Source organism: Giraffa tippelskirchi, chromosome 2 (assembly GCF_054371585.1).
Source record: "Giraffa tippelskirchi isolate mGirTip1 chromosome 2, T2T-mGirTip1v1.2.pri, whole genome shotgun sequence".
Classification (NCBI taxonomy): domain Eukaryota; kingdom Metazoa; phylum Chordata; class Mammalia; order Artiodactyla; family Giraffidae; genus Giraffa; species Giraffa tippelskirchi.
The window spans coordinates 84,685,748-84,701,496 of record NC_137276.1 but is presented as its reverse complement, the minus strand read 5'-3'; the positions used below and the strand labels follow the sequence as shown (position 1 = coordinate 84,701,496).

Sequence of the window (15,749 nt, the reverse complement as noted above, 5' to 3'; positions counted from 1 at the left end):
TTTGGATTATATTTCAAATACTATTTTGTAGACTACTTTAACCACTTAGTATTGTATTACAAGCATTTTCCCATTAAAACTTTAAGGCATGATTTTTAAAATGGGATAATACTTCAGATAATAAATGTAGCAAAACTTATAGAAGATGATTTCTTAATTTTCAGTTTTCCACCAGCACAAAATAACAGAATGACAGATATTTTTCAGTATTGCTGATAATTTTCTGAGAGCAACTGTCACATAAAATCACTGAGTCAAAATATTAGAATCATTCTGTCAAAAGACCAAAGGATAATGACTTCATGAATAGTCTAAGTAGCCAAGGAACTGATCAAAATCTCAGTAACAAAGACAATATTTTCATATAAAGTTGCTAATAAAGTGTATCAGAGAAGGGGGAGATGAGAATGAGAGAAAAGAAAATGTCACTTGAATGTGAAAATGAAATTATTAGAATTGTTATTTATTAATAGTTTCTTTCCAGAACTGTGGAAGCAGTATATACTTCCACCAAAGTATGTGCAATGACCCTCTCCCCACACTGTTATTGATACTATCAGTGAAAAAAAACCTTGCCAAATTGATGCCTTTCTTATTCAAAAATATCTTATTGTTGTCTAAATACAATATTAAGTGATTTGATTATAAACAAGTTTATATATCTTTATAGGTTCAGCAGTCAGTTGTATTTCACCTTCATGTACTTATCTGTTCAACTCCTGATGCAGATATTATAGGAATCTAGAAATTACATTTAACTCTAAAATATCTTTTATCAGATTAGATACAGTTTACCTAAATTTAATAAAGAAAATAAGCTAGATTATCTTGGTCACATCAAAATAGTAATCTTTGATTACTGTACATGTAAATATTCAGTAGATCAGATATCCTTATCTAAACACTGAATTTATTTAAATATCATCACTTCTAATGAATTTGGCATACCTTTTCACTCGATTACAGTGTAAACGCTTTCCATTCCTGCACCGATGTGAACGTTGACATGGCAATGAAATAACCATATTCCAACATCTCTTGGATACATTTTTACAGTTTGATAGCTCCCAGGAGGGAGGTCATATACATCAGAGCGAAACGCTCCCATGTCCTCAACAAAAAGACAAAACACAATTAAATAGCTTTGTAAGAGATATCTGTTATTTACACCTTTTGTTGTCGTTCGGTCGCTAAATCGTGTCCGACTCTGCAACCCCAAGGACTGCAGCACCCCAGGTTTCCCTGTCCTTCACTTTCTCCTGGTTTACACAACTTACCGTTTGCTATAACTCCTCTCTTGTATATACTGTATCAGATGATGATTAGAAAGCATTAGGTGCCACTGAACATCTCCTCTGAAAACAACTGAGAGTTTGGTGAAGGAAGTCCCAGGGTTTTTAGCGATAGCCCACAGGAAAATCATCTTGCTCTAAAAAGGTGCTTGTGTCAGTATAGGTTTTAGATACCTTGTTGGCGTCTCATACAGAGTGCTCCAGATTTCAGAGAACATCAGTTTCACAAATCCCAAAGGTTCTAACTGAAATACTTCTAACTAGGGATGTTGGTGACATGAATATGATCATTTTTCAAGATGGAACTAATCAGGAACACTCAGTTTCAGGAAAGAGAGGAGCCACATCTCTGCTCTCTGGGGTTGAGCCCAAAGGCTGAGGGCTTAATGGCTAATTTCTTCCCTAAACAGAAAACCTGAGGTTTAGGAGACTATCTTGTCTGTAGGCTACTTTGATTTTGATAAATCAAGTGCAAGGCCTAGCTTGGATGGATTAGAAAAAGAGTAAGAGGGAGTGAATTTCTCTGCATAATATTGATAGATGGGAGGTGTTTGGAGGGTGGGGGATGTGTTGGACAGTGCAGCTCATGATGGGATCCAGAATAATTTGAGGAGAGGAGAAAAGAGAGTCAGGAGAGGAAGAATGCAGAGAAAGAAGTATTGAGAGTGAGAGTAAAAAGCCAGAGAGCCAGAGGTTCATAGTGGAAGGAAAATTAAAAACAGGGACATTTAATGTCAACTGATAACAACAGTAACATTTTCACTGCATAATAATAATAATAAAACCCCTCTAACTTACCCCCAAAATTTCACTTGAAATCTATGACCCACAATGTACTTGATTTTTATGCTTGCACAGGTAAATCTTAAGTAATGGGGGGGTATTCCAATTTGGAGCTGCTCAGAGAGATGAGAAAATACCCGCTACAGGAGTTAAGGGAGAAGGCAGGAAGCTGAGCAGATGCAGGAAGTGAGAGTTGTAAATGGCTAGAAGAAATTTAGGCTCTTAAAACTCTCTGGAGAAACTGGAAAGTAGAGAGGAGGAAGGCTGAGCCATCTCCCACTGGAGGCAGAGTGGGGCCTTAAGTCATTGCTATTTAGGCAAATTAATTTTGCATCAAAGGTGACAATAATAAGGATGACATGGATACATTTCTAAGATGTCAGAAAATTTAAGTAACAATATGAAACAATTTAAATGAACTGACAATGTCCAAGGCATGCACAAGGTACTGAGAAATGTACCATATATACCTGGAAATATATATGAAGGAAATCATAGCCTTAGGGAATAGGAAGTGACTGGCTGGTTTGTCCTAAGACCCAGTTAGTAACGCCAGAGGGTTGCTCTGCTGTCTCTAGATGTCCCAGGGAGTAGATCCCAGCAGCTGGATCATTGCTGGAGTAATTAAATTCAGCTTCAGTACCATTTTTCTAGATTCCATATATACGTGTGTTAATATATATTTGTTTTTTTCTTTCTGACTTATTTCACTCTGTATATAATTATGACTGATTCGTGTTGTTGTATGGGAGAAACCAATATAACACTATAAAGCAATTGTCCTCCAATGAAAAAATTTTAAAAAATAAAGATAAATTCAACCTCAAGGGAAGGGAAAGACTACTAGTGTCCATCTGTGATGAGTTTAGAATGGGCGGCTAGGGTTGATAATTTGTGATACTAGTCTGCATGGTACAAACTGGATCATTCTAAAGGGAGGCAGTTTTGTGAACAGGTTGAGTGAGGGGCTCTGGAGTGAGAGCCATGGGTTCAAATACTAAGTTTAACACTTCTTGCTTGTAGGAAAGTTCTTTATCTTGTTCATTCTTCATTTCCCTGTAAAATGGTGATAAAATAGTACATCTTTCATGGGAAAGTTGTGCGGGTTCAATGAAAAATCCATGCAAAACACTAAGCGTATCATCTGGCACATAAAAACTTAAAGGTTACCTATAATCATCACTATAGAAGTGTTGCCATAAATTCCACTTAATTTGACACCTTATACTGTGATCATTTATGTAAATGTAGCTCCTGAAAGATAACTTTGATTTCATCTCCACTAGCACTTGGCATGGTTCTAGGTATATCACAGGCATTGCTGAACTGAACAAAAGTACACTGTAAAAAACTATAACTGGGTTTTAATCTTTTTTATTCTAATTTTTAAAGTCTAATATAAACATCTAAGAACTTAATAACAACCCTGTTATCTAGGTTTTTCCTTAACAAATATGAGGAGTGTAGATGGAAGCATGAAAATGTCAAGACTGTTGGACCTGGGGAATGGATAAAGAGATTCATTATATTATTTTGTGTACTTTATTATATAAAATTCCCTATAATAAAATTAGTTTTTAAGCAAAAAAAATTTATGGGGAATGAATTTTTTTATTAAAGGAAAGAAAGCAACACACCAATCAAGCTTTGTGTAAATTAAGTTGTACATAATCATTTATTTCTATGATAGACCCAAAGCATTAAAGAAACTATGAACGGAATGCATCTAGAATTCAGGAAAGCTTAATGTGAAACTTCTATAAATGTGTAAAAGACAGACTGTATCATGCCAAGCGGTTAGATTAGAAGTTTGAGGTGTCAAATGCAAAAAATATAATTGATCCTCCATTGCACAATAATGTTTATATAAGGGATTAGGATGAGAGAATAAAGAGAAAGCTCTCTAAGTAAATAAATGATACTAACTTGGAGATAGAGGAAGGATAAAACTGAAAATGCTTATAATAAACTAGAGAAATAGCCATCAAAAATGGTCAGTAAAAACAACTGTAAAGAAGTATGACAGGTAGAGTGATGGGAAGCAATTCAGACAGAAGATAAAAGGAAACTAAGAAATCATAAAGTAGAAAAAGATGGCAATATAGTTATAATAAAATAAAGATACTGTTAAGCCACTTCACACCTAGTTCCATATTTTAATTTTATAGCAAATGTTAAAAGAATCATAGAATTGGAAAGTCACCATTTGGAATCCCCATTAGAAAAACTGAGTCAGGCAAGGATCATCAATGGATACTTTTTAAACTATAAGATGAAAAACTATTGTAATAAACTACATAAAAATGACCTCACTGATTACTTATTAGTTACAATAGGAAAGTGATACTTTCAAAATGGGGAGAATGGTACCCATCACCTTCAGAAAGTTATCAAACTTTAGCCTTCACAGTATTAGGACCTGTTGACACTGTGTACCTCTTGATGTTATATATGAGAAGTACACAGCATCACCTAGGTAGTGTTCTTGCCAAAGGGATTTGACATGGATCCAATCACAAGGAAATGATCAGAACAATACAGAATATGGCACATTCTTCAAAACTGGCCCGGACTCTTCAAAAATGAAATATCATGAAAGATTAGGGAAATAAAAGTCATAAGGTATCCTGATTTTAGGAAAGATATTCAGTTGGCAAAGAATTTGCCTGCAATGCAGGAGACCTGGGTTTGATTCCTGCATTGTGAAGATCCCATGGAGAAGGAAATGGCACCCCACTCCAGTATTCTTGCCTGGAAAATCCCATGGACAGAGGAACCTGGTGGGCTATAGTCCATGGGGTTGCAAGACTCGGACACGAGTTAGTGACTAAAACCACCGTGACAATGATAACCAAATGCTAAGTATAAATGATTAGATCTGGGATTAAAAGCAAAACCATTACAACTAGCATTTTGGGACCAACTAGTGATATTTGAATGGACTGTATGTTAGATTATTTTATTCAATGAATGTTAATTTAAAGGATAGGACAATATTATTGTGGTTGAGGCAGGATTGTCTTCATTCTTAGGATACACATGTTTTAGTATTTAGGAGTGAAGAGTCATGATGTTTGCAATTTACCTTCAGTTGGATTCAGAAAAAAAAAAAAAACAGAGAGAAAGCAAACGCAGCAAAAATGTATAGGAGTGTTCAAGGTATTTTTCTTTTATGTGACTGAGAGTTTGAAAATTAAAAAGATAAGTTGGGAAAGAGGGGTAAAACTAAAGATAATTATAGATGTTTTATTTACTTATTGAGAAACATCAGAATAGAGTAAGAAACACAGTTCATGTATTTAGAAGCATTTCTCAAATGTCTGTAGGATATAAAGAGCTAAATATATAACTATTGCATCAGACATACTGCAGATTGTATGTAACGAACTTGCGTTCTGGCATGGTCATTTCCTTTCTCATCCTGTTATCTTTCTATGCTGCCCCAATAACAAGGTACTCTAGTAATTAAAAGGAGCTGCCCAGGCCTCTTACCATGAAGACAAAGCTGTGGCCGTGAAAGTGAACTGTGTGCAGGCCAGACTGATCCCCTATGCCAATCAGATACCAATTCACTTCACTCCCCACATGAAATACCAGGCCTTGGTTATTTGCAAACATTCTTCCGTTAATTGCTGTGGGGGGGAGGGGAGAGGAACACAGTTTGTTATATTCGACAAGGATTTGAAATAATATGTTTTTTAAAAAACACCTTATAGAAAGCACCTTGATGTTTTCAGAGGCCATGAGGGTTTTCAAGCTAGCCTAAGGATGCTGTTAAACATGACCAAGCCACCTTTTCATGGGTGTGTATGATGCTGAAGAGTTTTTCCTTGCCCGAGGAAATGAGGCACTGACTTTAACATAATTGGGTTGTTCTAGAACAATTCACAACTAAGGATACAAGTTGGTGGCTACTTGAATAGGTCTATAAATTTAAAGCATACTTGAAATTATCTCAATAGGCTTAGAACATTAGCAGTGTGATCCCATTTCCTTCATGACCTGTCATGAGTATGACTGGAATGGCCATTTGTTGTTTAGTCACTAGGTTGTCTTGTCTGACTCTTTGCGACCCCATGGACTGTAGCCCACCAGGCTCCTCTGTCCATGGGATTCTCCAGGCAAGAATACTGGAGTGGGTTGTCATTTTCTTCTCCAGGAATGGCCATTTGCCTGAGGTCTTGTCTTGCCCCCTCTTTAATCCTCACTAGATATGGCTTCCAATGGGTAATAGGAAGAAAATATTAAGATAAAAAACTATATCTCCTTCTTTTTCCTTTTCTATTTTGTGTCTGTCTTTGTAAACACATGGAATATATTATTGCAGTGACACAAATACATAATTAATTCAGGAAGCCCTTTCTTTGGGCTTCCCAAATGGCTCAGTGGTAAAAGAATCCTCCTGCCAGTGCAGAAAACACAAGAGACATGGGTTCCATCCCTGGGTCAAGAAGATCCCCTGGAAGAGGAAATTGCAACCCACTTAAGTGTTCTTGCCTGGGAAATCCCATGGAGAGAAGAGCCTGGTGGGCTACAGTCCCTGGGGTTGCAAAGAGTCAGACACGACTGAGCACACAGGCACACACATATTGTATGTAATTAATAACCATTTATCTATGGAGGCTGGGCTGATACTTTTAGCTGATGGAGGGAAGTAATAGGAAAAAACTAGGAGACACTGAGACACTGCTTTCGATCAGTGGTTCTCAAGCTTCATTGTGCACATGGCTGGGAATCTTGTTAAAATGCAGATTGTGATCCACCGGGTGTGTGAAGGCTGAAACACTGCATTTCTAACAAACTCTGAAGGGATGCCTCTGCTACTGGTTCACGGACCACACTTGGAGCACGTGTGCCAGAATTGTTCCGAAAACACACATCTGTTTCTATTGTTCTCTGGCTCAGTGCTCTTAAAACCTTTAGCATAGTGGTTCTCAATAGGATTTTCTCCTCCAAGGGAGGCAGTGTCTGGAGACATTTTTTTAGTTCTCACAACTTGAAGAGAAGGGCTACTGGCATCTAGGGGGTCAGGAGTATGGCTCCTGCTAAACATCCTACAATGCACAGAACAGCTCCCCCACGAGGAGTTATCCAACCAAAAATGTCAATAGTGTCAAGTTTGAGAAACCCTGGTTTAGATCAAGTTTAAATTCTTAACAGCGTATTCATTCCCCACACTGATGGCTTTTTCTTTCCGGGTGCTCTGTGACCTAGCTTACCTTCTTCCATCCACCTGGAAGGTCATTCCCTTTGTTTTCTCCTAGAGAGGCTCCTAGGCATCTTTAAATACTCAAAGTTCTCCTCATCTTCATGAAACCTTTCTTGACCTCCCAAATAAGAATTTAAAACACAGCACTATTTATAATCCTGTCACAGCACCCCTTTGAGTCAGCCTTTTACTATGGCAACACACTGAACAATTGAGAGATGACCCAAGATGATCCACCTTATGGCTTTTGTATCTCCTCAAGGCCTTGGACAGTGCTTTAGAGCGTGAAGTCAGACCTTCAGGAAATGTTAGCTGATATCCTCAGCTTTACATTGTCCTCAGGGCTCCAGGGACATTAGAATTCACCATGCTGCTAGGACAGAGGTCTACAGCCTGAGTGCCAACTCCAGCTTGCTCACTGTCCTTTTCTCTACAGCTCATGGGCAAAGATTGGTTTTTAAACTTCTAAACAGTTGGAACAAAATCAAAAAAATAATATTTCCTGATGCGAAAATTGTGTGAAATACTATTTCCAGTGCAGTTTTACTGACTTGAAGCCACTTATATTTGCGTGTAAGTACTCACTTACATGTGAGTGTTTTTGTGTCACAGGGTTGAGTAGAAGAGTTCAAGGCAGAGACCCTAGGGTCTACAAGTCTAAACTCTTTACTATCCAGCCCCTGATGGAAAAGGTTTGCTAGCCCCCGGTCTATGTGATCTGCGCCCTAGCTCTATCAATTGTGTTCTTTAGACTGTGCTGAGAGTGACGGATGCAAACCTTTATCTATTACCTTTGGGCAGAACCACCTGTAGGCGCCAGTCAATGAGTTAGCGAGTGGACATTACCATGCATTTTGTTGCTTCGTTTAAAAGTAATATCATTCCTGTCTACTTGGTTTGGTTCTCGAGCATAGGTATTGATGTTTTCTTCAATGTACCAGGATTCATTCTCATCAAAAGTCATGAAGAAGAGAACACGGTGAACTATGTTTTCTTTGGTGTCTTTTCGACATACAATCAAAGGACCTACCAGTCCGCTATTAAGATCCTGGAGAGACAAAGCAAGATGATGAACTGTGTCTACAACTAAAAAACTCCCCCAAACAAGGAAAAGAGTGGGAACAAGTTTTAGTTTGAGTGAGGTTAGATCCTGAGTTTTGAATGATTAGGATTCTAACTCTGAGCATAAGAAACAATATTTGACTTGCTAAATTCTTTTCCTTTTTTCTTTTTCTTCAAATCAGAATTTCCACAAATACCTTGCTAAATTCTTGATTAGAAAAAAAAATGATCATCTCACTCATTAGAGTTGAGGTCTAAAGTGAGCAACAAACTCCTGAAAGGGATTTTAGACACATTCCTGAGTGGATTTAGCTTTATCTTTGAAATTTTAATTAAAAAACAGAACTTTGGTTTTAATTAGAATTCCCTTGCAATGGAGTTGGTTGACAGACTTGTCTAAAGGTCTCGGATCCTCCCCCACCCATGATACATTTGTTCCTGCAGCCACTTTCAGTTGGGATCCCTGGTTTGTTTATATTTATTTTCTTTTGGGGTTGAATGTCTGTGTCTGTTCTTGGTTTTGGTGGAGAGTAGGCCAAAAATAACTAAAAGGCCAAAAAAGGAGCTCTTTTTTTTAAAATACAAATGAACTGGATCTCAAGTTGAGAGTTTTTAAAAGATAAATACTATGCACCCATTAATTTGTAACTAATTACAGAATTTTATAACTTCATCCTTCATTTTCTGGAAACTAAATCTTATTCAATGAAATAAAGAGGGTATTATCATATAATTGTACATATATATGTGTGTATCCCATATATATATGTATTCCATACGTATGTCAATCCACAGTAACATGTTGGAAAATATCCTAAATCTAAGTAATCATAATGTAATAATTTATTTTGCTCTTGAAAAATGCAAACTTTTGTAGAATTAAAAACTAAGCAGTATTTAGAAAGTTTACATAAAACTGAGATTTTATTTTAAAGAAAAATAAAACCTTTCTTTCATCATAATTTCTAAGAGGAGATAGGATAAAAACTGGAATTTGAAGTTTACCTTAACCATGTCCACGGTCGAATAGTAAAACCAAGGTATGCACTCAAAGTCATTTGAGGTAGGACCAGATCTTTCAGGAACCTGCCAAATGTATGTTTGGATCTCTCCTGAAATAGGTAAATGCAATGTGTTTAAACAGAATCTTTTAAATCACATTTCTTTATGGAAAACCAGAAAATGAACAAACCCTAAAGCTATGCAGATATTAAACAGCATAGTCCTTGTTTTCACTCCTGGCTCCACAGCTTCTTGCTTTGTGATCTTAGTCAATGTGTTTACACGATTTAGACTTCTGTTTCCTCATGCTCAGTCAGGAAGATTCCCTGGAGGAGGGCATGCAACCAACTCCAGTGTTCTTGCCTGGATGATCCCACGGACAGAGGAGCTTGGCAGGCCACAGTCCATGAGGTCACAAAGAGTTGAACGTGACTGAGCGACTAACACTTTTACTTCACTTTGCTTCTCCTCATGCACATAAAATGGGAATTTAGGGATTAGACAAGAGGGTGCAATGGAAGCCCTTGGTGTTACATTATCTGACTCCACAGGGCAAGGTTGATGTCACTGTCAGTGTTGGTTGTTACGTTCTCAGCATTACAGGATCAAAACTTTATAACAGGGGCTTCTCTGATGACTCAGCAGTAAAGAATTTGCCTGCCAATGCAGGGAATATGGGTTCAATCCCCGGTCCAGGAAGATCCCATGTGCCAAGGGACAACAAAGTCCATGTGTCACAAATACTGAACCAGTGCTCTAGAACTCTACAGCAACAAGAGAAACCACCGCAATGAGAAGCCCGTGCACTGCAGCTAGAGAGTAGCCCCTGTTCACTGAAACTAGAGAAAGCCCAGCACAGCCAAAAATAAATAAATCTTTAAAAAAACCCCTTTATAGTGATTCTGCCATTGAAAAATATCAATTGTTAAATCTAATTCATTTGTTCAACAAATACTTATTGTAGTGAAGGTAACTCAGTCTTTGCAATGTGACAGAATTGTTTTGAATCACAGCTCCGAACCTTCCAATCTGAGGATCACATGCACCTCCTTCCCCTCCCCACCCCCAAGGCTGTTTGCATTAATTTGAATCTTCTTGACTCTTGCAGGAAAGTTCTTTTTGTCCCCATCCTCACCCCTTGCTGTATCTTTCTACATCTCTCCCTTCCAGAGGTGTTCCCAAGCACCTGTGACATAGTCTTCCTTCTCCACTAACCAACCCCATCCTCAGCCTCCCCAGTTCTAAATCTTTAACAATCATCTTAGTACTAGCCCTCTCCTTCCAGCATACTGCACAGGTCCAGGGGCACAGCAGGTACTCAGAAATGTTCATGAAATGCATGTAATGTGATCCTTTCCTGGCTAATCAGAACAAAGTGCTGACTTGCAAACTCCCTTGGCAGGAGATTAATCTTGGTCCTATGGTAGGACTGTCTGCTTTTAAAATCAAAAGGGAATGTTTCACTTATCATCAAAGTCTATCTTCAGTCTTTCTGCCCCACAAATCTTTTTTTTCTTCTGAGTTTGACTCTTTCCTTGATACCCTTGATTCCCAAAACTACTTATTTTGACGGGCACCTTTAGAGGACATTCTGCTGCTGCTGCTGCTGCTAAGTCGCTCCAGTCGTATTTGACTGTGTGCGACCCCATAGACAGCAGCCCACCAGGCTCCCCTGTCCCTGGGATTCTCCAGGCAAGAATACTGGAGTGGGTTGCCATTTCCTTTTCCAATGCATGCATGCATGCTAAGTTGCTTCAGTTGTGTCCAACCCTGTGCGACCCTATGGACAGCAGCACACCAGGCTCCTCCATCCACAGGATTCTCTAGGGAAGAATACTGGAGTGGGTTGCTATTTCCTTCTCCAAGAGGACATTCTGGATGCCCCTTTTATATCCCTCTTGAAAAATACTCCACCAGGTGTCAACAGCCATGTCCTCCATTGCTGCATCCAATGACTGGGCAGGGACACAAAGGTGCCAGGTCTCTTACCCCAACTCAGGAGAGCTGAGGGCTACCGAATCTTTGAAATTTCTCACAGAGTTGTGGCTGTGACTTCTGTTGAGGTTGCATCTCTGTTAAACCTTTTTTCCCTGTCCAATTTTGCTTCTTTCTTTTTTTATTCCCCCAAAGTTGTTTATTCCAAGACCACTGTCTGCACACAAATCTTCATTTTAGGGTCTGCCTCCTGGACATTTATATTAAAAAGTATTTATTTCCTTTGAGTTCAGAATGCTGAGTGGCATGCTGTACAGGGTGATGTCATGATGATTAGCACATGAGGTTTCTCCCTTAGCTGCTCAACTCTTTCCCTTGCCTCTTCCCTCACACACTGCATCTTGTACTCAACTCCTACTTTGGCACTTGAGTTGGCGACATTGAACACAGCGTAAATACCTGACAGCTGGACAGGTAAAGAGGTGGGAGAGCTGTACACAAATTGCATACACATAGTGCCCTATCCTGGAAGCAAACTTCATTTGCAAAAGGAACTTCTCTCTCAAACTTGTTCTTCAGGCCCTTCTTGCTGTTGTTCAATTGCTATGCCACGTCCAACTCTTTGTGACCCCATGGACTGCAGCACACCAGGCTTCCCTGTCCTCCATCATCTCCCAGAACTTGCTCAAACTCATGTCCGTTGAGTCAGTGTTGTCATGCAACCATCTAATCTTCTGTCACCCCCTTCTCCTTACTAGTCCACTGATGTCTCTCACCTCGAACTATACCCCTATTTAAGAAAGAACATTAGCCCCACAGTCTTGCATAAAAGCTTGGGGGCTTTTCTTTTTCCCAAAGCAGTTACTTGGCTGTGTTTGTTTATTTTCAGTGGGATAGTTTGTTTTCATTCCGGGAGTGGAATATCTTTCCATCTGTTTGTGTTGTCTTCCAATTTTTTTCTCAGCGTCTTCTACTTTTTGAGTACAGATCTTTTACCTCTTTTGGTTGGTTTGTTCCTAGGTAGTTTATTCTTTTTGATGTGATTGTGAATGGGATTAATTTATTAATTTACTCATTAATTTCTCTTTCTGATATTTGGTTGTTAGTGTATAGAAATGCAACAAATTTCTGTACATTAATTTTGTATTCTTCAGCTTTATCAGATTCATTGATGAGCCCAAGGAGTTTTTCGGTGGTGGCTTTAGGATTTTCCATGTACAGTATCATGTCATCTGCGAACAGTAACAGTTTCACTTCTTCTTTTCCAGTTTTGGATTCCTTTTATTTCTTTTTCTAGTTTGATTGCTGTGACTAGGACTTTGAATACTATGTTGAATAAAACTAGTGAGAGTGGGCATCCTTGTCTTGCTTCTGATCATAGAGGAAACACTTTCGGCTTTTCACTGTTGAGTATGATGTTAGCTGTGGGCTTGTCATATATGGCTTTTATTATGTTGAAGTATGTTCCCTCTGTACCCACTTTGTTGAGACTTTTTATCATAAATAGTTGTTTAATTTTTCAAAAGCTTTTTCTACATCTATTGGGATGATCATATCCTTTTAGTCTTCAGTGTGTTGATGATTTGTTGATGTAATGCATCACATTGATTGACTTGTGGATATTGAACTATCCCAGGTGGTGCTAGTGGTAAAGAACTCATCTGCCAATGTAGGAGACATAAGAGATGCAGGTTTGATCCCTGGGTCAGGAAGATCCTTTGGAGATGGAAATGACAACCCACTCCAGCATTCTTGCCTGGAGAACCCCATGGATGGAAGAGCCTGGCAGGCTATGGTCCATGGGGTTGCAAAGAGTTGGACACAACTGAAGTGACTTAGCACGCATCCCTGGGATAAATCCCACTTGATCATTGGTATATGATCCTTTTATTGTATCATTGGATTTGGTTTGCTAGTATTTTGTTGAGGATTTTTGTATCTATGTTTATCAGTGATATTGGCCCATAATTTTCTTTTTTTGTGGTATCTTTGGTCTTGGTATCAGGGTGATGCTGGCCTCATAGAATAAGTTCGGAAGCATTCTTTCATCTGCAATTTTTTGAAATAGTTTGAGAAAGATAGGTGTTAATTCTTTTCTAAAAGTTAGGTAGAATTCACCCATGAAACCATCTGGTGCTGGACTTTGCTGTTGTTTTTCCAACTGATTCAGTTTCATTTCATGTTTTCAATTTTTCTTCCTGATTCAATCTCCGAAGATTGCATATTTCTGGGAATTTATCTATTTCTTCTAGAATGTCCATTTTATTAGCATATAATTGTTTGTAGTAATCTCTTGTGATAATTTGTATTGCTGTGGTGTCAGTTGTAAGTTCTCTTTCATTTTTTATTTTATTTACTTGCATTCTCTCTCTTTTTTCTTGATGAGTCTGACTAAAGGCTTATCAATTTTCTTTATCTTTTTGAAGAGCTAACAGTTTCACTGATCTTTTCTATTGCTCTTAAAATCTCTATTTCATTTATCTCTGCTCTGATTTTAATGTTTTCTTTTCTTCTAACTAAATCTAACTTTGATTTTGTTTGTAAGTTGGAACAACCCATTATGGAAAACAGTATAATGGTTCCTCAAAAAGCTAAAAATAGAACTACTATATGATCCAGCAATTCCACTTATGGATATACATCCAAAGAAAATGAAAACACTAATTTGAAAAGATGCATGGACCCCAATGTTCATAGCAGCATTATTTACAATAGCCAAGATATGGAAGCAACCTAAGTGTCCTTCAACAGATGAATAGATTCATATATATATGAATATATATATATTCATACACTAGAATACTACTCAGCCATTACAAAGAATGAAATTTTGCCATTTGCAACTACACAGATGGACCTGGAGGGTATTATGTTTAATGGAATGTCAACTAGAGAAAGACAAATACTATATTATCACTTATATGTAGAATCTAAAAATAAAACACTAGTGAATGTAGCAAAAAAATAACAGTCATAGATATAGAGGACAAACTAGTAGTTACCACTGGGGAGAGAGAAGTGGAGAAAGGCAAGATAGGAGCAGGCGATTAAGAGATACAAACCATTATGTATAAAATAAATAAACTATAAGGATATATTGTACAGCATAGGGAATAAAGCCAGTATTTTATAATAAACTGTAAATGGAGTATAATTAATAAAAATTTTGAATCACTATGTTGCATACCTGAAACTATATAATATTGTAAGTCAACTGACTTACTATACCTCAATAAAGAAAAAGGCATGGCATATAGTACGTATTTCACAAAAGAAAGAAACAAACAAAGAAAGGGGGAAAAAAGAGCAGACGTTAGCCTCACTGCTGCTGCTGCTGCTGCTAAGTCGCTTCAGTCGTGTCCGACTCTGTGCGACCCCATAGACGGCAGCCCACCAGGCTCCTCCGTCCCTGGGATTTTCCAAGCAAGAGTACTGGAGTGGGGTGCCATTGCCTTCTCCCGTTAGCCTCACAGTCCTGCATAAAAGCTTTGGGGCTTTTCTTTCTCCCAAAGCAGGTACCTGGCTGTGTTGTAACAACAGTGGGGTTGTCTGTTTTCACTCCATGAGCATGAATAGAGTATGGTCTTGAGGCTTTATTTTTAAAGACAACATAGATTTTCTCACCAGGGCTGAGAAATATTATAGGACCTAGGAAATACAAAAAGAAAAATGGGTGGATAGTTGTTATTTATTTTAAATTATGAGTCATCTGCCCTCTTAAGTATATATACACAGTGACTTACTATGTTCCTTAACATGCAGCCAAATGAAACACAAACACATTTAACAAATGGACCATTGCTGGTTTATGACACATGGGTTTTGCCTGGAAAATTTAAAACACCTAGAATTTTTATGAGCTCCAGTTCTAGAAGACTTACTTCGATGAGCATTAGTTAATGCCTATGAAAACACACAATTCAGAAATGGAACATTTTCTTTCTTGACAAACTTCACCATTTAAACCTTTTATTCTTCCCCCCCGGCTCCACCACTCTTTACCCTAGTGCAGGATTGGGAGAAACTGCAAGGTGTATTCATTGATCCAGGGCTATTATCTCTCACAAATTGACCCTTCATTTTACTCTCTTTTTTATCCCATGCTAAGAGCTGGAGGTATATAATTTATTGTAAAACTTCTTTCTATTTGAAGGCAGATTGAATTTGTGGCTCTAAAAATTCTGAAACAGAGATGGTTTTGAGATGAACTAAGGCTTCCCTGATGGCTCAGTGGTAAAGAATCCACCTGCCAGTGAAGGAGATGCAGGTTTGATCCCTGGGTTGGGAAGATCCCCTGGAGGGGGAAATAGCAACCCACTACAGTATTCTTGCCTGGGGAATCCCATGGACAGAGGAGCCTGGGGGGCCACAGTCCACGGGGTTGCAAAGAGTCTGACACCAGTTAGTGACTAAACAACAACAATAAAGCACATAGAACTCTCCTTAGATGTGTGCTATGACTATTA

The 15,749-nt window shown here is 38.3% G+C and overlaps 1 protein-coding gene across 1 annotated transcript in view; it reads right to left on the bottom strand.

Moving 5' to 3' along the window:
• Positions 1–952: 952 nt before the first annotated feature.
• The window catches only part of LOC145539787 (ceruloplasmin-like), a 36,567-nt gene continuing 21,770 nt past the window's right edge, over positions 953–15,749 (bottom strand). The window contains exons 14-18 of the mRNA XM_081573912.1: positions 14,803–14,931; positions 9,352–9,458; positions 8,131–8,332; positions 5,568–5,707; positions 953–1,111 (exon numbers count right to left, since the gene is read on the bottom strand). Of these exons, the coding sequence (XP_081430038.1) occupies positions 953–1,111; positions 5,568–5,707; positions 8,131–8,332; positions 9,352–9,458; positions 14,803–14,931 (737 nt within the window). The remainder of the gene's footprint in view (positions 1,112–5,567; positions 5,708–8,130; positions 8,333–9,351; positions 9,459–14,802; positions 14,932–15,749) is intronic.